Here is a 25,121-nt window from a genome sequence, read left to right on the forward strand (position 1 = left end):
ACTTGGTTCCTGGTCGCAGTGTTGCTGTTTGCTCTTATGGAATGAAATTGAATAGCCTGGCATTTATGCAGCATTAGTCTTACTGACCCCGCAAAGCACTTTGCACTACAAGCCACATTTACATATCTTACACATTTTCAGTCAGCACTTTATTCTGCAGCGCTTCGATTAACTCACATCCACACCTACGACCAATCTACAGTCACCAATTAACTGTACATGTGGAAGCTGGAGGAAACCCACGCAGGCACAGCGAGAGCATGTAAACCACTGTGTCATCTGCTTATGGCTTGTGTATTGTTTCCACGGTTACAGTAGCTTTATTCTATTAATATTATATATTAACTTTGCATTGTTGCGTTGCTCTGTTATGTTTAAACATTAATTTTAGCATGCTTTAGTTTTGGTCCTAGTGTAAGATGCAATAAAAATAAAGTTATTATTGGCATTATTTATGCATTTCAATGATTAAAAAAATACTAGACACCAGCTCAAAATAGACATGTATTTGACTGACCTATGCAGCGTAATGTCATCTGGCAACATACTGGAGCAAAAGTTCAGCCCAATTACTCTTTTAGCAGAGCCTGGAAACAGCTTCTAAAATCATTATAGAGAACTCATGAAGTCAGTGTTTGCTAAATTAGCACCACAGAAAGACTCTGTGCACTCTTCAGTTAAGGAATAAAAAGGGAATTTTAAAGAAAAAGCTCTGAATAGTGGCGAGGCTTACGTTTATTAGGACTTACATCAGTTTTCTTGTTATTAAATTGTGAGTTACTCTATTTTGAATAATCCATGAAATGAGGACCAGTGGGATGCTTTATTTTGGTGTGTGCCCTGAGGCTGGGAGCAATCTGATGGGCAAGTGGCCAAGGAGCAACTGAGAAGAGACAGAGCAGCGGGTTATATTAAGAATTACATATTTAGAAAAATAAAATGCATAAAAAATGTCCCCACAGTCTCGTGCAAAGCGTGGATCTATAATTTGTGTGTGACCCAAATTAGGCTCATCGTTTGTTTTTTTTCGTGACACATTTGAGTTCTTTTTCTATCTTATTGTGACAGCATGGAAGTGTGTGTGTGTGTGTGTGACTTTTTTTTCCAAGCACATGTTACTTTAGCTTATCATCAAAGAAAAAGGAGGGAGGAAGAGTGACGAGCAAGAAGGGGAGGGAGCAGGAGCTTCCGCAGAAATTGCTTTCATAGCGCGACCGCGATGTGAACTTTGTCATCAGTCTAACATGTCAACAGTTCTGTGGTAAATGCGTACACTGTAAATTCAGTGTGATGTGCATGATATACCTGCTACTTATGCTTATGCATCTTTACAGAGAACCCCAATTTTTAATGGATGGGAACAGAGGAAAGGGAGATAACATGGAGTTAGGTTCTGGCTGGTTACCATGGTACCTGAGCTTGGCAATGTTGCAGAAGTATTAAATATCACTGAGGGTCCTTTTGCTTTTGATCCAGCTCTTCCAGACGCAGGCTGTTCCTCCTCCACATGCTGGCAGGACTGACACCTGGCTGGAGAGACACACGAGCCACCTGAGAGCAGAGCAGACTCACTAACATATAACGGATACAGCACTTAACATAGAATAGATGACGAAATACAGATTCTCATTAGGCAGATGTGCTATTCTGCGATTGACAAGTTCCTCCTGAAATATTCATGAACTGTATTATTTTCATCTCTTCTTGAAGGGGTGGTGTCAGATTTTATCCCAGTTGATGGCAGACATCTGTGGAATTTGGAGATGTCACACTGTGCATAAAGCCACATGCGTTTGTTGCTTACAATATATAAAACATTACCTGCCATACTTTAAAAAAAGACCAAGGAATGTGTTTGACATTTCCAACTGTGAGGAATTTGTAAGCAAGAAGGATCTGTCGCTCTTGGAATACCAGCAGAGGTGACACCACTAAATATGTAAAGGTGACATGAAAGCATGCCGTGTTCATCCAGTTTAAATAAAGGCACTTTGAATCATATAAAAACAGAAGAGGCTGGTCAATAGAACCAGAGAAGGTTGCTCTACTGTTATAGATTTTATTTAGAAAGAAAGAGATTAGCACTTTTCCACTCTACCTGAGCACTGAAAGCCCTTCATATGACATGTCTCATTCAGCCATTCATACAAGCACTTTTTTAAGTGTCTAAGTGTTTTCGACCTAACATTAGCACTCTGATAAATGCTCCAGGAGCAGCTCGGAGTTCAGTATCTTGCCCAAGGATTAGACTCAAGCAGGAAAATATCAGACCACCAGCCTTCCAATTAGAAGATGATCTGCTCTACCTCCTGAGGCACAGCCACCCTCTTAATAAAAAGAATAATTGTTTGAAATAAATCATTACCAAATCTCTTTATCGCTCATAAAATAGTTTTCCTTTCTTGTTTTTGGAAAGAATTTAATATTGAAGTTTTGATTTTAATGCCTCAACAGCGACACCTAAAGCCAAGAGGAACGGAAGGGTGCGAGGTCCGAGAAGACAAAACCTCTTTTATCAACTGGATGTCGATCGAGTAGTTTATTATTAACACATCATTACAAAAAATTCTATTTTTCCTTACCTGCTATTGGATCCTGGTGTGCTACACCAGTGCGCATGCGCCAACCAGCGTGCAGCCTGTTACAGTCGCTCCTGCTTTTCTCTTAGTTTAGCTCTTTTTTCTTACGTATTCTTTTTTTTTTTCTGACTTGTATTTTCCTCCGTTTTTCTATCTCTTACTCAATCATGTGGATTGAGAGAGTTTTTGTTCTTCTGGTGGCCGTGGAACTGTTACTTTTATCATGGAACGGGACCGCGGCACATCTCCTACACGCACGGACTGTTTACTCCAGAGATCAGCTGATCGCCCTGATGCCGGCCGGCTCCCTAGCCAGGCCCGCAGAAGTGCCCGCAGAAGTACCAGCTGAAATTTGGAGGAAAACACATCGGGGATGCAGAGGTCAAGGACAGAAGAGAAGAAAAAAGGTGACGGTGAGACAGCGGAGGCTCGAAGCGAGGAGGAGGTTTAAACCGTGTCTGCCGTCTATCGTGATGGGAAATGTGCGATCGTTGGCAAGTAAAATCGACGAGCTCTCAGCACTGGTACGGAGTCAGAGGGAATACCGAGAGTGTAGCCTGATGTGTTTCACCGAATCATGGCTGCACCAGGTCATTCCCGATGAGAATGCTTCCGTGGAAGGCTTCCACACTGTTCGGGCGGACAGGGACAGCATCGCTAGCGGTAAGCGTAAAGGAGGTGGGCTTGCTGTTTTAGTTAACAACCGGTGGTGTAACCCTGCCAACATAACAATCAAAGAAAGGATTTGTTGCCCGGACACTGAACTGTGTGCTGTTGGACTCAGGCCGTATTATTTACCCAGGGAATTCTCTCACGTCATCTTGGTGGCTGTTTATGTTCCCCCCTCTGCTAACCCCACAGCTGCATGTGACACTATCCACTCTGCCATAGCTCGGCTACAGACTCAGCACCCGAGTGCCTTTATTGTGATCTCGGGTGACTTCAACCATGTATCACTGGACAATACACTACCAACATTCAAACAATATGTGGACTGTCCCACCAGGGGAGAGAAAACTTTAGACTTACTGTATGCTAACGTCAAGGATGCATACAGCTCCTCCTCCCTCCCCCCACTTGGTAGGTCAGATCATAACCTGATTCACCTCACCCCCCGCTATGTGCCAATTGTGAGGAGGGAACCTGTGACCACCAGGACTGTCAGGAGGTGGTCAGAGGAGGCCTTAGCAGAACTACAGGGCTGTTTCGAGGTGACCGACTGGGAAACACTCTGTGAGCCTCACGCCGAGGACATCAATGGGCTTACTGAGTGTATCACAGACTACATAACTTTCTGCACCGACTCATTGTTCCAGCTCAGACTGTTCATTGTTACCCAAATAACAAGCCGTGGGTGACTAAGGACATCAAAGCCCTCCTCAACAACAAGAAGAGGGCTTTCAGAGGGGGCAACAAAGAGGAGGTGAGGAAGGTCCAGGTGTTACTAAAGGACAAGATCAGAGAGGCTAAGGACAATTACAGGAGGAAGCTGGAGTGGAAACTCCAGCAGAACAGCATGAGAGAGGTGTGGAGGGGCATGAAGACCATCACTGGATTCAGGCCAACCAACAGCAGGGGAGCTGAGAATAGAGCCGACGAGTTGAATCTGTTTTTCAATAGATTCGACACCACAGTGTCTGCTCCCACCCCCACAACCTCACCTGCAGTCAGCCTGGAATCCAGAGCCACACCACTGTGCCAGCCTCTCTCTTCACATGTTGCCTCCTGTGAGATTCCTGACACCCCTCCCCCACCCATCACCTTCACTCAATACCAGGTTGAGATGCAAATGAGGAGACTTCACTCAGGCAAGTCTGCTGGACCAGACGGAGTGAGTCCCCTTGTCCTCAAGGCCTGTGCCCCCCAGCTGTGTGGAGTCTTTCATAAACTGTTTATGCTGAGTCTGAGTCTGCAGAGGGTCCCGGTGATGTGGAAGACATCATGCCTCGTCCCTGTACCAAAGACGCCTCGTCCCAGTGGCCCCCAGGATTACAGGCCCGTGGCACTGACCTCCCACATCATGAAGACCCTGGAAAGGCTCATCCTGGACCAGCTGCGACCCATAGTAAGACCACATCTGGATCCCCTTCAGTTCGCTTATCAGCCTCGTCTCGGAACAGAGGACGCCATCATCTACCTGCTCAATCGTGTCTACACCCATCTGGACCAGCCGGCGAGCACTGTGAGGGTCATGTTTTTTGACTTTTCCAGTGCTTTCAACACCATCAGGCCGACCCTCCTGGGTGATAAGTTAGCAGCGATGCAGGTGGATGCTTCTCTGGTGTCCTGGATTGTTGATTACCTGACAGGAAGACCACAATATGTACGTCTCCCACAGTGTGTGTCTGACAAGGTGATCAGCAACACAGGGGCACCACAGGGGACTGTCCTCTCCCCCTTCCTCTTCACCCTCTACACCACAGACTTCAGCCACTGCACAGAGACCTGCCATCTTCAGAAGTTTTCTGATGACTCTGCGGTGGTTGGATGCATCAGCAGGGATGATGAGACAGAGTACCGGGCTGTGGTCGACTCCTTTGTCACGTGGTGTGAGCAGAATCATCTGCAGCTCAACGTGGCAAAGACCAAGGAACTGATCGTGGACTTCAGGAAGACCAGGAAACACTTGACCCCTGTTTCAATCCAGGGGGTCAGTGTTGACATTGTGGAGGACTATAAATACCTTGGAGTACACATTGACAATAAACTGGACTGGGCTAAAAACACCACAGCACTTTACAGGAAGGGCCAGAGTCGTCTCTATTTTTTGAGGCGACTGAGGTCCTTCAACATCTGCCAGAAAATGCTGAGGATTTTCTATGAGTCTGTGGTGGCCAGTGCGATCCTCTATGCTGTTGCATGCTGGGGGAGCAGGCTGAGGGTTGCAGATGCCAACAGACTTAATAAACTGATCCGTAAGGCCAGCAATGTTGTGGGGATGGAGCTGGACTCCCTCAAGGTGGTGTCGGAGAGGCGGATGCTGTCCAAGATAAAGACAATGTTGGATAACACCTCCCACCCACTCCATGACATGTTGGTCAGTCACAGGAGCTCGTTCAGTGAGAGACTGAGATTACCGAAAAGCACCACTGAACGACACAGGAAATCATTCCTGCCTGTGGCCATCTCCCTGTACAACGCATCCACTTAACACACTGTTTGCTGCTACAGCTACACATGTTTCTTTTCCAAATATTTATTTATAAGTGACTTATGTATGTATGTATGTATATATATGTATATATTGTACTATTCTTAGTTAGCGTATTGTGTCTTGTCTTAATGTTGGTTTAAAATGGAGCACTGTAACAAAAAATAATTTCCCCCAGGGATCAATAAAGTATTCTGATTCTGATTCTGATACACTGTAGCATCAAGGGTTTCCTTTAACCTTACAAGATGAAAGACAACCTTTAAGTCTATCTTGCACTTTAAAAAGCTTGATGCCACAGGACCTGCAGATAAGAGAACATTTTTGTTTTGTTTTGAATAATTCAGCGTGCTCAGGGTTGGAAACTTGCATTGTAGAGCTGCGCGTATTTACGCTGGTGGCAAAACAACAATAATGTCATTTATTATTCATAATTATCAATTTGCTGTGACAGAGTCAGGAGCACCTCAGACAGCTGAGTGGTCATTCACTCACAGTTTTACACTTAAGTTATTTGATAGGCAAAGGCTGTCTTCAGAGTGTAAGCTCCTTCAGAGCTGTCAGATATGAATTTTTTGTTAGGTTTATAATATTTTTATAAGACTTTTTTTTATTATATTTATAATAGCATTTTTATTTCCCCCCCTAAAGTAACAGCCAGTCTGTGGTGGTTATTATGGTTTTATTTTTATGTGCTTAGATGCACTTCATAAAAATTGACTTTTCTAAACACGTGGCAATGGCCAATAGACAGCCTAGAAGTCATCATCGTCATACATTGAAGGTTTCGTTGAGTACTGGGTTTTTCCCCCTCAAATACACGATAGTACCGCTCCCTCTGGACAAATTACCACAACTGACTATATACTGGATGCGCTTCCCCCCTCCAAGATTACCTATTTTTTAACTTCACCAGACAGTAGTGTAACAGATGTACTATCAAATGACACTGCTTTCATCGTCATTAATATTTAAAAGCATTCAATGGGACAACATTAAATTCTAACATGAAACAGTATCTGGAATAATCTGATGTGTCATTCAGGTGACACTGCTAACAGTAGCTCTTTGTCTTTACAGCTATCAATTCAATACAGTTGAATTTTAATTACATTACACAAAATCCTTAAGGTGCTGTATATTTTAAGGTAAAGAGCCTACAGTTATACAGAGAAAACCCCAACAATCAGAAAATCCCCTATGAGCATGCACTAGGCAACAGTGGGAAAGAAAAACTCCCTTTTAACAGGAAGAAACCTCCAGCAAAACTAAGCAGCTGTTAGAGGTGGCAGGAAGACAGGACAAAAGACATTTTGTAGAAGAGAGCTAATGATAATAACTAGTGATTAAATGCAGAGTGGTGTATAACCATACAGAGAGTGAAAAAAGTGGGGGAAGACGAACAGGAGCAGCCTAGGCTTATTGCAGTGTAACTACTGGAGGATTCAGGGTCACCTGATCCAGCCCTAACTATATGCTTTATCAAAAAGAGCATTTTATTAAGTATAAGTAGAGAGGGCGTCTGTAACAAAACCCAAGCTGCAAGCTGGAGCCTGAAAGCTGAAGGCTTTGCTTCCCATTCTACCTTTCAGTACCCTATGAACTGCCTGTGAGCCTGTGAGAGCAAAGTGATATTGGGGGGAAATGGCACTACGAGGTCTTTCAGACAAGATTGGGCCTGATTATTCAAGACGATTCAAGAATGTAAAAGGGACTTTTAATCTGATTATTGATTTTAAATAACAGGAGCTAATATAGGAAAAATGATAGGAAAGCTGAATCTACCTGCAAACATCACATTTCTGAAAGACATGGGGGGGGGGGGGTGATTTGGTCAGTTTTACACCATAGCAGGCAGTTTAGAAATAGCCCTTTTTGATTGGCTATTAGTTGTCCTTCTGTATAGTCAAGATGGGGATGATTCTCTCTCCAATTAGCTCAGTGCTCCCTTTGCATGGATTTATGGAAAAATCTATTATGAGCAACTTGCTCCACACTCTCACACTGGAGGTGTGAGCTTCTAAATAGAACAAGGGGAGCTTTAAACATCAGTATTCAGTTCAATGGTTTGGATGCCCTTAGGGGAAGTCCCTAAATCGTATTAACCTTTACCATTTTAACACCGCTATGTCATTTAACCATGAAATCTAAGGATAATCACTGCAGGTCCTTTCACCAGACCACTCATCTTACCCAGCAATTAAAATGTCAAGCGCAACTGTTGTGAAATGCTAAATCGTGACAAGGAGAGGGTTTTTTTCCCCTCTAGGCTGTAAATGAACACAAAATATATGCATTCTGCCTGTTATTGTAGAGATATGGTTTATATTTCAGTCAAGATCCTGAAGCTGGGAGACAGAAGCTCAACCAGTGTGTGTCTTTAAGTGTTTTATTGTTGGCTGTCAGTCAACAAGAAGGTGGCTTTCACGTACCGGTATAGGAACTTAAGAGATCGAGCCTTCTTTAGACTTTAGGGCTCAGTTTTCCAGACATGGATTGAGCCTTGATCTTGACTAAAGCCAATTTTATACTAGAGACCTAGATTTGATCAATGATTTATTTATTTGTTTTTTTAATATAGGAGTAGTCTTAATCTATGTCTTGTAAACTGACTGAAGGGGTACATGCTGTATCTTTGTAAGGCTGTGGAGAACACTACATTAGAAAATTTGGTTTGCAGCATGTATTTGCAGCAGATGCTGCTTGTATTGCACAGTGACATTTATAGTATTCTCAGCTCATCTTTGGATCTTCTCCAAAATATCAACTGTTTACCTATTTGTAACTGTACAATCATCAAAACATTAAATGGTACCATTTCTTGCCATCGCACAGTGAAATTTATACTATTCTCAAATCAACAAACTGTATTGCATCGCCTCTTTATTTGACAACACTCTGAGTGTATCTGGAAACAGAAGAGGCAAATTGCTGTGGTTTAAAGCAAAGTGTTTTCCATTCATGTCCAATATAGACCTCAGCTGTTCAACAGCCATGGGCCTCTGCTGTATTTTTGTCATTTCAAAAAGCGCTGCCTCTTTATTTAACAACACTGTAAGTGTTTGGGATCTAAAGAGACTCAAAAAATCAAAATGTTTTTCTCATTCATGCTCGATGTAGGACTCTAGCTGCTTAACAGTTAGGGGCCTCTTCTGTTGTACTTCTTGTTTCACAATCCACCACAATTACCTCTTCAGTTAACAACACTCAATAAGTGTTTAGAAACTGAAGAGATCAATTGCTGTAATTTTAAAAGCAAAATGTTTTCCCCTTTGACAGTTAGGCGTCTCCTTTATTGTTATTTTCACACCATAATGCACCATGTACTGGATAACAGGTCAGGAATGCAGGCGGGCACGTTTAGCACCAACGCCATACTTCAGTAATATGTTTAGATTGTGCTTTGGCTTGTTGAAATAAGAACTATCTTCTTTTAAAAAATGTAAATTTTAACCATTCAGTTGAAGTGGGAGCAAATGGATCCTGCAAATACTGGTAAGCTACTGTAAAATTTACAGCAATCCATTTACAGTGTACTTACTTTTGTATGTCTTCTAAAGCACCTCATATTGCATTTCGAAGTACTGTATGCAACAAAAACAAGCTATATGGTCCATCCACTCTTTGTCATTACTGAGTTGTAACATAAATTTGTGGACGCAGACAGGAACTCTGAGTCTGAGAATGGTTTTTTTCATGATTTGCTACACTATTGTGAAAGTGTTACCATTTCTTTAACATAACTTCTTTGAATCTTTCAACTAAGTTACTTCCTGAAATCCCCAATTTTCTGTGATTTCTGTAAATTCTCAGAATCTTTTGATGAAATTATGTACTACAGACAATAAGATCTTAAAAAGCTTCACAATTTCTATGTTGAGGTACATAATTTCAAATTTGTTCCATAGTTTGCAGATGCAGTTTTTTGCATATTGGTGAATTCTGCCCACATTTACATCTGAGAATCCATCATCCTACCGACCTACTGCCAGTTAAGTTAGATAAGCAATGTTCCTCCTGCTATTTTCTTTAGTAGCACTTACTTTTCCAACCTTTTTTTGCTCCGTCCGACCTTGTTTGAGACGTGTTGTTCCTGTCATGTTCATAACAACTTTCATGAAATAGCAAAATGTAAATTGTTCTCTATGTTCCATTGTTAAAAAAAATATGGGTTTATGAGATTTGCAAATGATTGCATTCTGTTTTTATTTACATTTTGCACAGTGACGCAACATTTTGGAATTTAGGTTATACATTTGACACAGTTTTATGTTTTCTTTATTTCTTTTATGAAAGTGTTAAAGTATGGAACTGTCAAAACCTGATTCAGTGTCGTACTCAATGCAAACATAGTTGACTTAAGCGTTTAATGGTAACAGGCCTAACAGTTACCATGGCGTCATTGATGACAGAATGTTCCAATTATCAAAAGCAAATTTAGACTGCCCTTTTTCAATTTGTACAATTCATCCTTGGGGGATTATGAATCAACCAAATTTGGTGACAGTCTATTTAATATTTTTCCAGTGTTGATAGCTAATTCATAAGACTGACAGACCAGCCATCCACCAATCCTGAGAATCACACCTCATCTGTGACTAAAATTATATCTGGTGAATGAACAGTATAATTTTTCTTCCATGGACTTCACTGATTAATCACTTCTCAATGGATCCCAAACCTCCATCAGATAGGCTACATTAGGGCTTTTTAATCAGTCTCTTGAGCAACTGCAATCAAATTAAACACATTTAAAAATCCTCAGGAATGCCTTGTCAGAGAGAACATTTTTATTTCTGCAATACCTACAAAATAACAGCATCATAAACAGTAAGATTAGTATGTTGCAATACTTTTGTGAAATATGGAATCCTACGCACATCAGCAAATTGCAAAAATGCATGTACTTCATGTATCACAAATGTAAATGCACGTATTTATTCTGCCTTAAAATACTACTTACAGCATACGTGCAAAATATATGCAGGAGAGCAATGCCAATTGTGTCTGTTCAACTAGATATAAATGCCTCTATGGAGTGCTACCAAATCAGCAAATACACGTTATGAGGGATTGGGCTTCGTGTCAGTTACTGCCAAGCATGCATCCAGGGTGCCATCAAATCCAATCCCCACACTGATGATGTTTAAACAAATCAGTGACATCCGTCATCTCCGATGAGAGTGTGAGCACTGAGTCAATACCCTCATTAGCTGTTAGAACACAAGCTCATGTAGATAAGAAACAGTCCGGCTCTGACAGGCCAGATTATTTTCAAATGTTAAACTGTTTAAGCTAGCAGATCGGGAAGTCATCCTAAAAGTGTGTATGTCTTTTATGCATAAACTAGGACATTCGAAGAGTACAGTACAGACAATCTCCTGCGTATATATTTAGAGAAGATGCTAAAAAATACTAATCTGTTGAGGGGATCAAATGTTAAAACAAAGAACCTGTAAATGATTTATTGCTCATCGTGACTCAGTACTACCGGAGCAGACTCGTATTCTGCGCCAAAACTCCTCTGAGGTGTAACAAATGGATGCGAATGCTTCCACGGCATGATTCATGCAGCTAATTACCCCTGTCTAATAGAAAACCTCACTGCGAACGTGAAATGAACACTAATATACACTGATGTATGAAAGACACGAGACATCAAAAGAACATAATGTAGTCGTTAAATACATTTTTGTTTGGACACCACTTGAGTTTACATTAATAACCAATTGATTAACCGCCAGAACAGCTTTCAAATGGGCACTTGAGAAGTGTTTAGAAATTATCCCGGGGGTTATTATTCAATCTATGATTCTTCCTACTGTATGCATTAAAAAAAGAAGGCTTTGGTGCATAAGAAAGTAATTATACCCAGATCACTGTGGGCTTGCTCAGCAAATACACAGAGAATTTTGGATGCATTCGTTTAAATTACACCTACGTCTGCTTAAAATTCTGTGCACATTGAGTTATATCTTACATGTAGGAGGTCTTGCTGATTATTTGCAGACAACTCACTGCAGCAGAAAAGACTTGTGGGTATCAGTCTGTGGATATACATGTGCAGGATGAAGGCTTGTGTATGTTTTAGCCAGATTAGAATCTGTTGGTTTGTCAAAACCAGCATTTTAGTCAACATTCACTCATTCCAACATGTATTAGACTGTCATGAATTCAGTACAAATATTTGCTGTCCACAGATAAAGCCAGCTGACTTTGATCATCCTCTGACTGAGTGCTCAGCAGGTTAACTTTTTTTGCTCTTAGTAAAATATCTTGATAACTACTGGATGAATTCCCATTAAACAATATGCCTACTTTCGAGAGAATAATGCCCAAGGTTTCCTACAGAGATGGAAACACATTTGTGAGTAAAATTTTGAACCAGCTGCATGAGCCGATATGAAATAAATGACCACAGAGATCTAAAATAAATCCCATCAGCCTCTGAAGCACTTAATGCTCGCTACTAATCACAAATGCTAACATGCAGATAAATGCCCAAGTGCACTTATTACGGATCCAGATATGCTGCCGTGATGCTCCTTATCCATTTCTGGATGTTAACACAGGTCTGATTCAAAGCTTAAAAAACTGGTAATGGACACATTAATTTAATTCAAATTGAATTGATTCAAATTGATTGCAGGCCTTTGTACCAACATACTCGCTCTATCGCTCAGTTTCCATAGAAACAGTAAGACAATAAAACCTAACACAGTTGCTTTCATTACATCATTTAGTTCATTTTTTAACAAAAAGCAATAATGAACAGCTGCTGAAGTTCAAAAATCCCCATTTTGACATGCTTTGCAATTTGGAGTTTCTCTGAGCCGTGTAAAGTTGTAACCAGTTTCACATTCACATAAACCAGTTTTGTAGTTTTGTAACATAACACAACCCTCGACAAATAAAATGTGCCTTTTATAAAAACCAAAGCATCACCTGTTAGATATCAAAAAACACTTTTCCTCCAATCATGCTCAACATTATTACTACTCTCTCACTAACCTCACATTCAGAACCTTGCAAAGCAACAAGACAGTTTTCATCCAGCCTGTCTCCGAACTGCTGTTTCAGAAACCATTTCCTCCCTGTGAAATGCTTTTGCCTGCTGCTCAGTTCACGCACAAACTGCACAACACTAATACTTCGGATAGCTAGAACCCTGCTGCAACATAACAGCAGTAGAAATGTAGCTCCCAAGGTTATGTACATACATCGTTCCATAAACAGCATTTAGCAAATGTCAACATTCTAACGCACTGAACCACGACGCTGAATATAATAAACAGTGGTCGTCATTACTGTGTCTTGCTCGAAGCACTGTTGTGTTTAACTCTGGTTTGAATTTGTCAAGTGTTTTTTTGCAGGGCAACAGTACACGGACCACGGCAACAGTTTCAGTTGGAACCAATATAAATTTTAGCAAAAGTTGCAGATGATTTTAATACACAAATCAAAGACACATCTCGCTGATTAAATATTGAAGGAATTCACAACAAAGTTGTTTCTCGTGTGATTGTGTGAAATATTTTTAATAAAGACATCTTTTGGAAGTATTGCGCTCTATTGCAGTATGCTTTGCTCCAGCCTTGCTTTAGCATGCAGTTAGAAGCATCTCTTTTTACCATCTTACATTAATTCTAAGGCATTATTTAACTTCTATATAAATCCAAACAGTAAAGTAAAGCAGGACTTGGAGAAACATGCAGCCTGTACACTATAACTTGCCGTGATGTAAATGCTGTGTGGCTGCTACTACTCTTGCGCATGTGGGTTTCACATGTGCAGAATGTTTAATTATTGATAATAATTTGAGACTTGATCAATATTTTATTGGATCCCACTGATTAAACATCTTAAGGATATGCTAGTGTTGTGGGAGATTTTCAGAGATATTCAAAGTTAACCCATCCGGGGGGGTCTACATAATGCAAAGAAGGGCACTGCACACAATGTCTTTGATTTATTTTGAATGAGCAAGATGAGCCGCACGTGTCTTGTGTGCATCTTCATGGCAACCGGTGTGTTTATGGAAGATTTCATATGTAAATGCTTGCTAATAAAAACACACCCACTCTTAGAGGTTTAAGCTTTGATTAAAGTATGTCAAGCTAAATGTATTCTGTCAAAACACTGAGCAGAGTAGAGTTTTCTTTGGAGTGTGAGATATCAGCTAGCAGCTGTGAACCTGGATGGACCTCACTGGTGTGCTCTTTTCCCCCCTTGCTTTCCTCATTATAACTTCCAAGCATTTAAAATGAAATAATAAATTATAAACAGCTAACAAATCACTTTTGACTCATCTTGTTTATCTGAATTCATGCTTACAATGAGCCTCCTGGTGTGAAAACTAGGAGATACAGCCTTTTCTGTTGGTTTGTTTGTTTTTTTCCCCTCCTATTCATGTTTGAGAAATGCCGGCGATTAATTTCTCTACTGGTGCTTCATTGTTTATCTTTGTTCTCCACCTTGGTGTGCATCAGTGCAGCTGACAAGATTGTGTCATGTGGTTATATCCTCATTAAATGTGGCTGGTGTCTGTGCACCAGTCCAAAGATAACTCGCTGCTCGTGGATCATCTCTTAATGGCATTTCAATTTCCTTTCTCAGTTTACAAGAGACCGCGATGCAAACATGCCGTACTTTGGCAAAATAATATTCATGATGGGGTGTAAACAGAAGCTGAATGGAAGTAAAATCAGCTACTGAACCCTGACTGGAGCTTTTCGTTTATTTGCTGGATTGGATTTCAACTCGCTCTTCCATGGCTTAAATTAAATTTTGCTTAGAAAAAAGTCCAGGCTTTTCTTTTTATGTAGTCCAAGATGGTTCTTTGTGAATATGAACAATTCCTAAAGCAGCCTCAATGACAGTAAATTAAAGCCAGATATTGCGTTCACTGCGAAAATGCCCTGGTTGTTTTTTTCCCCAGAATATTGGCACGTTCATTTTTTTAAACTGTTATATTACTCTTGTTTTAAAAAGCTCTCGGGGGTCGGTTAGGGGTAGGTTATTTCCATTTTCTGCAATGACATTAAATACTGAGGCCTTGTTCCAAGTTTCTGGACTTTTATTAGGGGTTCCCCCCACCCAGACGTATGTTGGCTCAGTGTTAAATGATTACAACGACAATATCTTGTATTTGTTAACTATGTGTACAGCAGGACAGGTGTATTGTAGCTGCATTGTGGATTGAATGCTCACACATTTTGCATTATTTGAGTCTATTCATCACCATAAAGCAACAACTGTGTTGGCCAGATTGCCTTGTTACTACCGGTGTACAGGAACTGAAAATATCACTTACACAAAACGAATGCATTCTTTTAAAGGCAGCCCTACTATATCCACTTAAAACTTCATTAATTAATTAATTCTTCGATCTTAAATATGATCAACCTATCTCTAATGATCGGCTATGTACCACAGGCCTTCAAGCTAGCTACCTTTACTCAAAAAGCCATCTCTAGACCCAGCAGTCTTAGCTAATTATAGGCCAATCTCCAACCTTCCTTTCATATCAAAAATCCTTGAAAGAGTAGTTGTCAAACAGCTAACAGATCATCTGCAGAGGAATGGTTTATTTGAAGAGTTTCAGTCAGGTTTCAGAGCTCATCACAGCACAGAAACAGCTTTAGTGAAGGTTACAAATGATCTTCTTATGGCCTCTGACAGTGGACTCATCTCTGTGCTTGTCCTGCTAGACCTTAGTGCAAAATTCGATACTGTCGACCATAATATCCTATTAGAGCGATTAGAACATGCTGTAGGTATTACAGGTACTGCACTGCAGTGGTTTGTATCATATCTATCTAATAGACTCCAGTTTGTTCATGTAAATGGAGAGTCCTCTTCACACACTGAGGTTAATTATGGAGTTCCACAGGGTTCAGTGCTAGGACCAATTCTGTTTACATTATACATGCTTCCCTTAGGCAGCATCATTAGAAGACATAGCATACATTTACACTGCTATGCAGATGACACCCAGCTCTATCTGTCCATGAAGCCAGATAACACACACCAATTAGTTAAACTGCAGGAATGTCTTAAAGACATAAAGACCTGGATGGCCGCTAACTTTCTGCTTCTTAATTCAGATAAAACTGAGGTTATTGTACTCGGCCCTGAAAAGCCTAGAAATATGGTATCTAACCAGATTCTTACTCTGGATGGCATTACCTTGGCCTCCAGTAACGCTGTGAGGAACCTTGGAGTCATTTTTGACCAGGACATGTCCTTCAATGCACATATTAAACAAATATGTAAGACTGCGTTCTTCCATTTGCGCAACATCTCTAAAATTAGAAATATCCTGTCTCTTAGTGACGCTGAAAAACTAGTTCATGCATTTATTACTTCCAGGCTGGACGACTGTAATTCATTATTATCAGGATGTCCAAAAAACTCACTGAAAAGCCTTCAGCTAATCCAAAATGCTGCAGCAAGAGTCCTGACAGGGACTAGAAAGAGAGAGCATATTTCTCCTGTTTTGGCTTCCCTTCATTGGCTTCCTGTTAAATCCAGAATTGAATTCAAAATCCTGCTCCTCACATACAAGGTCTTAAATAATCAGGCCCCATCTTATCTTAATGACCTTGTAGTACCATATCACCCTATTAGAGCACTTCGCTCTCGCTCTGCAGGCCTACTTGTTGTTCCTAGAGTATTTAAAAGTAGAATGGGAGGGAGAGCCTTCAGTTTTCAGGCCCCTCTTCTGTGGAACCAGCTTCCAGTTTGGATTCGGGAGACAGACACTATCTCTACTTTTAAGATTAGGCTTAAAACTTTCCTTTTTGCTAAAGCATATCCGGTTGTTCAGTCAGACGTCACGGATGACGTTGCAGGTATTTCCGGGTCTAAGTGCTCCTCAAGAAACAACGATGGCGGAGCCAGTGACTTTGTTCACGATTACCTCCTTCTTTAGCGAAGTACCAATTAGGGTTAAAAAGGGTCTTAATTCCTTCAACTCTAGTAAAGTGGTCAGTGTAACCGTTCTCCCAGGCGGAATTATAAAGGGAAGTGTCCAGGCATCCATGAAAAAGAAGATTTACAATGTTGAGGTGAGCTAGGAGTAAGCTAGCTAGCCGACGATTAAACATGAGATATTCTGTATTCTGATGTATTTCATAAAGCACACACACGTACAGCAATGCTATAACAGTGGAAGTAAACGAAGATGAAAATCTACATAACATGGAGGTTTTGGAGAGTTAGTAATGTTAGCCTAGTACCAGTTATATTAGCCTAGTTAACCTGGTACCAGTACACAGAGCAGCGCTGCAAGTGTTTGTTAGAATGTTTAGAATCAGAATCAGAATCAGAAAGGGTTTTATTGCCAAATGTTGAGCAGGTTTACAACATCAGGAAGGAAGGAACATCATTAGGGTAAGCATTAACTTTCTTTCAATGTAGGTGCATGTTGAGGGTCAGTCAGTCAGGTTCAGCTCCTGCGAGTGCCCGATTGGCAATGATAAGTGCCATCATATGGCGGCATTGTTGATTTGGGTGGAGAAGAATGTGTCTCGCACTGACGTGGAATGTGTGTGGAAGAGGGTAAAATCATGCAAAGCAGAAGAAATTACTGCCAAGAGAGTGTCTGTGATGACACCCTCAACAACACAAGGTCAGTTATTTATTTAAAATTTGCCCTTTGAATTAATTATAATAATTATTTTCTTAACTTTTTAAAAAGCATTGTGTTTTATATGCTAAAATTATTATTTATTCAGATTACTAAAAGCTTTTTTTTTTTCAGCTGGAATTGAAAGACCTGTCTCCCAGGAGGACAAGGAATGGGCAGTGGCATCCCTATCGAAATTGCAACGTTTTACTGGGATGGGTTGGATTTTGAGTCCTGAATGCTCTCAGGTACTTTGATATTTACTTTAACATGTGGTATAAATTGTACATGTATGTAAACTCTTGTAAATTACATACAGCAGACTGTTTGCTTCCACTGTCCCCACTTTATTTTTTACATGTATTTTATATACTCTGTACCTGACTTTGTCTATTCTGTGGTCAAAATTTCTTGGTTCCATTAAAACCTTTAAAATCCTTTTGCTTTAAATCTAGGCTAAACCAGCCAAGACATTTGATGAAGTGCTGAGGAACCTGGGATTTCCCCAAGCAGAAGACAAGGCTCGTTATCTCTTGGCATCACTGGCTGTGTCTGACGAAGAGAAGAAACAGATTGAGGAAGCAACAGTTGGGCAAACGAAGAATGCATTGTGGTAAGAAAGTGCTTTGAAATTAATTCTGTTAAGTGTTAAGTAGGAAATTTTAGTTAACTGTGTCTCTTAATTTGTGTTTCTTTATAAAAGGTCAGCATATCGCAAGAAGAGAATCACAGCCAGCAACTTCGGTTTGGTCCTGAGTGCAGTCCAGCGGCGCTCATACCCCCCTTCCTTATTTAAGACTCTGCTTGGACAGTACAACCTGACAGAAGGATCTAAAGTAAGTTGTTAGTAAAAAGGGTCTGTGCATCTAAGAATTCCTTTATGACTAAGTTGTATTTTCATCCCCAAAGGCATGTGATTGGGGGATCCTTCATGAGCCAAAGGCCAAGCAGTTGTACACTGACTGTACTGGTGCAGCTATCAAGGAGAGGGGACTGTTTTTATCTAACAGTGGCCTGCTTGGTGGTTCTCCAGATGGGACTGTCTCTAATGAGTGCATCATTGAGGTGAAATGCCCATGGTCAGCCAGAGCCAAAACTGTATTGGAGGCTGCAGAAAGTAAGGACTTTTTCCTACAGCTGGATGAGGCAAGTGGTTCCCTGGTATTAAAAAAGAATCACAACTACTGGCATCAGATCCAGGGCAACCTCTATCTCACAGGGGCGAAAAGCTGTCACTTTATTGTTTGGACTCCATGTGACTTTTTCATCTTGCATGTGGATAGAGAACAAACTTGGGCTGTTAACATTGAAGCGTTGGAAAAGTTCTACCGGGAAGTTTTTTTACCCCATATTTTATCGCAGCTTTGAATTCATATCAGCATGAGTAATTTATCAGTCCAAATGTTTATAGTTAATTTTAAAACTATTTGGAAATTGTACATTTTTTGTCATTGTAACTTTGTAAATATATTCAGATAAATTCTTAAATTATATTAATTTTTGATTTGAAAAAATAAAATGTTTTGGACAAACTGTTCCTGAAAATAAAGAGTAACACATGTATCTGGTATTCTTCATTTTAATTGAAAATGCATAGCAAGAAAACTAGGCAGTAATCAGGAAGCTGGAATGGAATGAAAAATGTAACAAGCCATTGATAAAAACAGAGTAAAACATTATACGAATCACAAATGAGACCATTCTCAATTTGAAACTATGCAACTAAGTTGTTTTTATGTTGTAACATCCTGAGTATACACACAAAACAATCCACTTAGGAGTTATAAATAATAAAAGTAAACTTATTCAACAGTTGTGTTTTCTGGTCCACAAGTAGTTAGAAAATGACAATGTACTTTTACCTCTGAACTCTCACAGGTATAATTTATTCAATTTCACGGAGAATAGGTGTTTGTAAATTTGTAAGACACACACATGCTTTCAAGATCTTATTAATATTTTTTTTTAACTGATATGGGATGTGATGCAAAATTGAGAAAACTTTCAGTCTTTGAATGGAACGCTCTACATGTATTCTTGCACAGGAAATCTTCCTGTTGTTGTTCACTTCCTCCTGTGTGAATTGTCCGTTGGTGAGGAAGGACGGAATGTTCAGTGAGACCCCTTCTGGTAGGATGTCCCGAATTGTGAAGCCCTTATCTGCAATGACCATGTCACCTGGTTGTAGATGTTGCAGTACTCCACAGTCAGCTGTTATGGCCTTATCTGAGGCACTTCCACCGTACAAGTTGCTTACAAAGGTTATTACACCATTAGGAGCCACACCAATTAGAGCCTTTAGTGTGGTCCGTCCTTTGTACTGGCTGTACAAATGACTTTGTGTGTCAAGTCTCTCTGTGTTACAAACAGAAACTTCCGTGCAGTCAAGCACAATCCTGCAGTTAGGAAATGGTTGGAAGCAATCTGGCAGCGATGTTTGATTCTTGGCTCTCGAGGGAATGTTGTTTTCCAGCATGCCAACATACAAAATGTCATACAGTGCACTAACAATTGTTGTAAAAACATTAGTTACTGTGCCTCTGCTGCAGTTAAACCTTATTGAAAGGTCTTCATGACCAAAATTAAGTTTAAGCTTGATCAGGGTTAGAAATAACTGGTCAATTAGGGGCATCATTTGGACAGTCCAATCAGAATGATATTTAAGATCAAATCTGGAAAGAAGCGCTTCTAAAAACAGGACAGAAGCAGCATCGGGCAATCCAGTATAGTACTGGACCCTTTCAGGATTGTCAGATATTTGACTGAATGAGAAAGTCTGCTTCTGCTTCTCTACTTGTTTTTTAAGTTTTTCATTCTCTATTCTTAGCATGTCATTCTGAATCTCTAGCACCAGAAGACTTTGGGAAGAACTTGTGGAACTTGCAGTATCTGTCTGTGTAGCTGCATTGTTGGAATGATGTGGCTCATCTGATATTTCACTCTGATTTTCACCAATAGCTGGGACCTGCTCTTTTTTCTTCTTTTTTCTAACAGGGTTGTGGTCATCTGGGAACTGAAAAGACTTCCTGTCGTTCCATGCAAATCTTGTTGGCCCCGCAGCTTTTCCTTGAGGGAAGTGCCAACTGCAGACTCTTGAGTTGCAGTTTGGGGTGAAGTTTTCACGTCTGTGGAAGTGTTTAAAAAGACAGAGAGAAATTTCAGATCATACGCTAGCCCTCCATTAGTTATGATTAATACAAAAAAAAAAAAAAAAAATAGAGATAAATAATAGAGAGAAGCTTCTTTCATCCAGATGAGAGAAGCTTCAAGAAACTTAAAACTTAAAGAAGTCCAGATGCTTTTCTTACACATCGTTGTACTAATTTGCTTTTAAGCTTACCAGAAAGATAAGTACTGGCAACCTTTGCTAGCTATTTGTTGGTTAGGTCTTTATTTTGGTAATTAACTGGCACATAGGCTGGGGATTGTAATGTATTTTCTTACATAGACATCGCTTTTTGGACGTAATTTTTATTCCTCTGAGCGTCGAAAGCTAACTAAGGTTCATATATATAGCAAAGTGACCCTTAGCTCTCAATCTTTGCTTGGAGAAATAAAAATGACTTCAAAAATGCAACAACGTCTTTGTATTAAAAAAAACACAATAAAATCCATTGTCTATATAAGTACAATTACTCGTAAAAGCCAGTTTGTCTTTTAGTAGCGGGTTTTAATTGTTCATCACTAGCTATATTAGCTAACTAAAGTAAGAGCCCACTAGCTCTTATCTTACAAATTTATTCATTCATTTACGAGTTGTAACATACCTTATCAACTTCAGCCACTTCCTCTTCTCTCTCTTTTCACAAGGAAACCGGTAAAATGACAGATTAGACTGTTGTTTTGAGCCAGATTGGTTAAAACAACCAGGAACACAGCATTGTGTCATATTGAACACAAGAGCGTTTAGACCCGGAAGTAGGATTCGTCGGATTCGTCGCGTCATCACTGAACAACCGGATAGTTAGGGCTGGACCAGGTGACCCTGAATCCTCCCTTGATTATGCTGCAATAGACATAGGCTGCCGGGGGATTCCCATGATGCATTGAGTTTTTCCTTTCCAGTCACCTTTCTCACTCACTATGTGTTAACAGACCTCTCTGCATTGAATCATATCTGTTATTAACCTCTGTCTCTCTTCCACAGCATGTCTTTATCCTGTCTTCCTTCTCTCACCCCAACCGGTCGCAGCAGATGGCCGCCCCTCCCTGAGCCTGGTTCTGCTGGAGGTTTCTTCCTGTTAAAAGGGAGTTTTTCCTTCCCACTGTTGCCAAAGTGCTTGCTCATAGGGGTCATATGATTGTTGGGTTTTTCTCTGTATCTATGAAGCGCCTTGAGGCGACTTATGTTGTAATTTGGTGCTATATAAATAAAATTGAATTGAATTGAATTCATATTTTTATTGTTCAACTCTTGGTAGAGCCCTCAGTTCATCCTCTAACACAGTCCTCTGGAACAAGCTCCTTTCCTTTTACACAAACCTTCTACTGATTGGCTGTCTGAACAATAAGTGTCCTCCTGTTTTCGGCACAAAATGATTGTGCTATCTGCACTCAATGACATCATCCAGTGGAAAGTATAGAAATAAATTGCTTCAAATGGGCAGTCAGGAGCCTGAGACTTTGGTTTACAGACTTTTACGGTCGAAGAACTAATTATTTGATCCCCTGCTTAATTTACAAGCTGGATATATTTTGGCTTATATTGTGTCTCTCTCCATAAGATGAAACTACCAATAATTTCTTATAAATAACAATAAACTTAACAATAAACTTAACAATAAACTGCAGGGGATCAAATAATTTCTTCCTCTACTGTACATAATCTGACCTCATTGTTTCAAACTTTAACGATGATGAAAATAAATACCCACCACTTTAACAGTCTGTATATGACGTAAAATAAAGGAATGTATAAAATTAGTAATACATTTTTAATTCAGTTTTAAAAACCTACTTGTAGTACAGCTGTCATGAAAAAAATGATGGTTGTCTAACTGATATTTGCATTTGGTGACGTAATATAAAGTTATTGCATAAAAATTCTTACATTTAAGTACCAAGTCTTTATGAGACCCAGAGATTTTCATCTCTTCTCCATTTTCACCTCTGAAGTGTCCAGTCTATAGATAATTCTCTCTCTGCCACTCAGTCATAGACCAAAAGTATAAAACATAAAGTCACAAGCAACAGAACTGTGGCATGACAGTTGTGAAATTTTAAGTAACAAATAGAAGTGCCAACTCAAACCATTAAGTAGGTCAAGTGACAGAGGAAAAATCTCTTCCAGAAAATAATTATATATTTCACACTTAAAGCCATTCCAGAAGCTTTGTGTGTATTTTAAGACAGATCCCCACGATGAACTGCTTAACAAATTTGCTTGAGGGCCACCAAGGAGCTATCTACGCTGCTTTGAACTGCTGGCAGGTAATACATACTTCTGTCAATTAAACCTCAAACCTGGAATCCTAAGTATGTACTGAAAGTACAGCCACAGCCGTTTGCCTTCCCTCTCGACTTTGTCCCCTGTCACATCTGCTGCAGTATGTGGTTTGACCAAGTAAATTACATTTGCACACTAAGCAACCTGATTTCTATAATGATGCACTTTGAAGTAAAGAAGGGCTTTTTGTACCCCTGTGTGTGTGTGTGTGTGTGTATGTGTGTGTGTTCATAACGGCGGGAGGGAGAGATGTTATTTTGCTTTTGTTATGTACCATCTTTTCATTTTTATTCATACCTTTTGAAGTAATAAAAATGTATTGTGAAAATATGCATCGTGCCAGTAAAGCCTACAGGCTAAGGTTTTTACCAACCTGTAAATAAAAGATGGATATAGGCATTGGTTCGTGAGCTCACACTCATCATAATATTTTACCATAATATTAGTAATATAAGGATTGTGACATATTTAGTTTTTTTCTTTTGTTTGTTGGGGTTTTTTGTAGCTATAAATACCCATATTTGGACAAGAATGTGGAGGTCTTACTTATTACAATTGTCTAATGTTAGCAAGCTTGGTTAGCAAAGTGCACTGCACAGATATAGATAATTTTAGGAATTAGCCAAAAAGAAATCTCATTCAGGTTAAAAAGCTCTCTTTTTAGAGTTGCTTGGCTAACATGCCAAAACACAAAAGTGCTCAGTCAGAGTAGAAAATGTACTATAGAAGTCGTGCTGTAACCATAGGCAGTATAAAAGATGGACCACTGTAATCATGAAATCCACCACTGGTTTTGCAGTTATTTTAAAGCTTCAATTCTGATATTTTGGCCACTGACATTTTGGATTTTTGGAGTCCTACATGACCATTTTAGATGGAAGCATAAGGTGCTAGGTTGCTACCCCTACCAAACTGTATCTACAAGCTACACTAGTACAATGCACACAGACAAATATGTGATAACTAGTACCAAATAACAGACTCGTGAAATACTAGATTACTGAAGCACATGCTTTAGTATTAATAAAAGAATTGTGAATGGGTTGTACCATATAATAGTCAGATAATTGCATCAAATGCTCCATAAAACACCAACAGCACAGACTGTGTTACATCTTCATTGGCTCCAGTCACCAAAGGTGAGACCTAAACTATCCATAGAGGGTGGGGGGGGGGGGGTTGTAGTCACTAAAACTACAGCACATTCTTCGGCTTTTTATTAGGTGATGTCATTAAAGTGCTTCAAAAAGCATCAATACCACTGGTGGAGAAGTCCAGTTAACTGAGAGTGTTTGCTTTATATTTTGTAGGCTGCCAGTTCTGTATTTCACTCACAGAATCCAGTGAAAGTCACGTTAGTGCTGCTAACTGAGGTGGCGTGTTAATGATCGCGACCAAAAGCCAGCCTTTTTGTCCTATCCGTACACCGTAGTTCAAGCCCGGTTGCTTAGTAACACTCCCAAACTAAAAGCACTGACTGTTGGCTACTACAATTCAAGAAAGTATTTGCTATTTTCGATGGGTTGCTCTGTATTCAAGAAAGTAGCAGCTAAATGGGACATGAAATAAAAAGAAGTAAATTGTCATTACTTTAACGTTAGCTAAGTAACGCTTTGAAATGGACTTAGATATTCGCCAGCATCTAGCCAAGGCTAAAGAGAACAAAGGTTTGTCGCGCAGTCAGTTAAGTAAATGAAGAGTTGTGAAAACAAGCTTACTGTGTTTATTTCGTACATGCAGACTGTGGAGCTCTGCAGTCAGCCTACGATTTAATCAAGGGGGCAGCAGTAGTTGAAACCGGCGGACGAACTCCACGCATTGATCCGGAGTGGTGCGTCCTGTGCGCCGAAGCTGGGCTACAGGTGAGAGAGGATGAGGAGTTACTGTCGAAGCTGTTGATGAAGAATTCACTTGATGATCGTTTTGCCACCAGGGTCGAGGTGATGAGTTGGAAATAAACAAAAGAAAAAAAATGGTTGCAGTGCTAATCTTATTTTATCAATTAGGTATTGAGTATTACATGTTTATGCTTTAGTGTATGCTAAATTAGTCTGAATTATATTACTCTTCTTGTTTATTTCGTAACTGGAGAATCAGAGAGTACCAAGTTGATTAGATTATGTCTCATAACAGGCTATGTTTGTAGCTATTGTTCGTAGCGTATATTGTAGATAGGTGTATTTATTTTAATTTATGAATCCCTGTACTTTCTGCACACACATCTGTATTTTTGGATGAAAGGCTAAAAGCTACAGGAGGGGGCAAAATTACCTTAAAATGACTTTGCAGACTACCATTACTTCTTCTAAATGTGAT

General features: G+C 39.9%; 3 protein-coding genes across 5 annotated transcripts in view; 2 read left to right on the forward strand and 1 right to left on the reverse strand.

Annotated features, from left to right (window-relative positions):
* The first annotated feature begins 16,552 nt into the window (after positions 1-16,552).
* On the forward strand, positions 16,553-18,786 carry LOC146695886 (uncharacterized). The gene is made up of 5 exons (XM_085478361.1): positions 16,553-17,362; positions 17,495-17,607; positions 17,815-17,972; positions 18,063-18,195; positions 18,269-18,786. The coding sequence occupies exons 1-5, from the start codon at positions 17,224-17,226 to the stop codon at positions 18,725-18,727; spliced, it is 1,002 nt and encodes a 333-aa protein (XP_085334487.1). The 5' UTR covers positions 16,553-17,223; the 3' UTR covers positions 18,728-18,786.
* A 136-nt stretch (positions 18,787-18,922) lies between these two features.
* Positions 18,923-21,261, reverse strand: LOC146695887 (uncharacterized). The gene is made up of 2 exons (XM_085478360.1): positions 21,127-21,261; positions 18,923-20,484 (listed from the first exon to the last, which is right to left on the reverse strand). Exons 1-2 carry the CDS (start codon positions 21,246-21,248, stop codon positions 19,245-19,247), a joined length of 1,362 nt encoding a protein of 453 aa, XP_085334486.1. The 5' UTR covers positions 21,249-21,261; the 3' UTR covers positions 18,923-19,244.
* Positions 21,262-24,250: 2,989 nt separating this feature from the next.
* The window catches only part of cfap46 (cilia and flagella associated protein 46), an 81,551-nt gene continuing 80,680 nt past the window's right edge, over positions 24,251-25,121 (forward strand). For all 3 annotated transcript variants that reach the window (XM_085478367.1, XM_085478369.1, XM_085478368.1), the window contains exons 1-2: positions 24,251-24,472; positions 24,546-24,667. In XM_085478367.1, the coding sequence (XP_085334493.1) occupies positions 24,424-24,472; positions 24,546-24,667 (171 nt within the window). In that variant the 5' untranslated portion in view covers positions 24,251-24,423. The remainder of the gene's footprint in view (positions 24,473-24,545; positions 24,668-25,121) is intronic.

This window comes from Copadichromis virginalis, linkage group LG13, assembly GCF_057382275.1.
Source record: "Copadichromis virginalis isolate Kocher_CV1m ecotype Utaka linkage group LG13, C_Virginalis_male_GT1.1, whole genome shotgun sequence".
NCBI lineage: Eukaryota > Metazoa > Chordata > Actinopteri > Cichliformes > Cichlidae > Copadichromis > Copadichromis virginalis.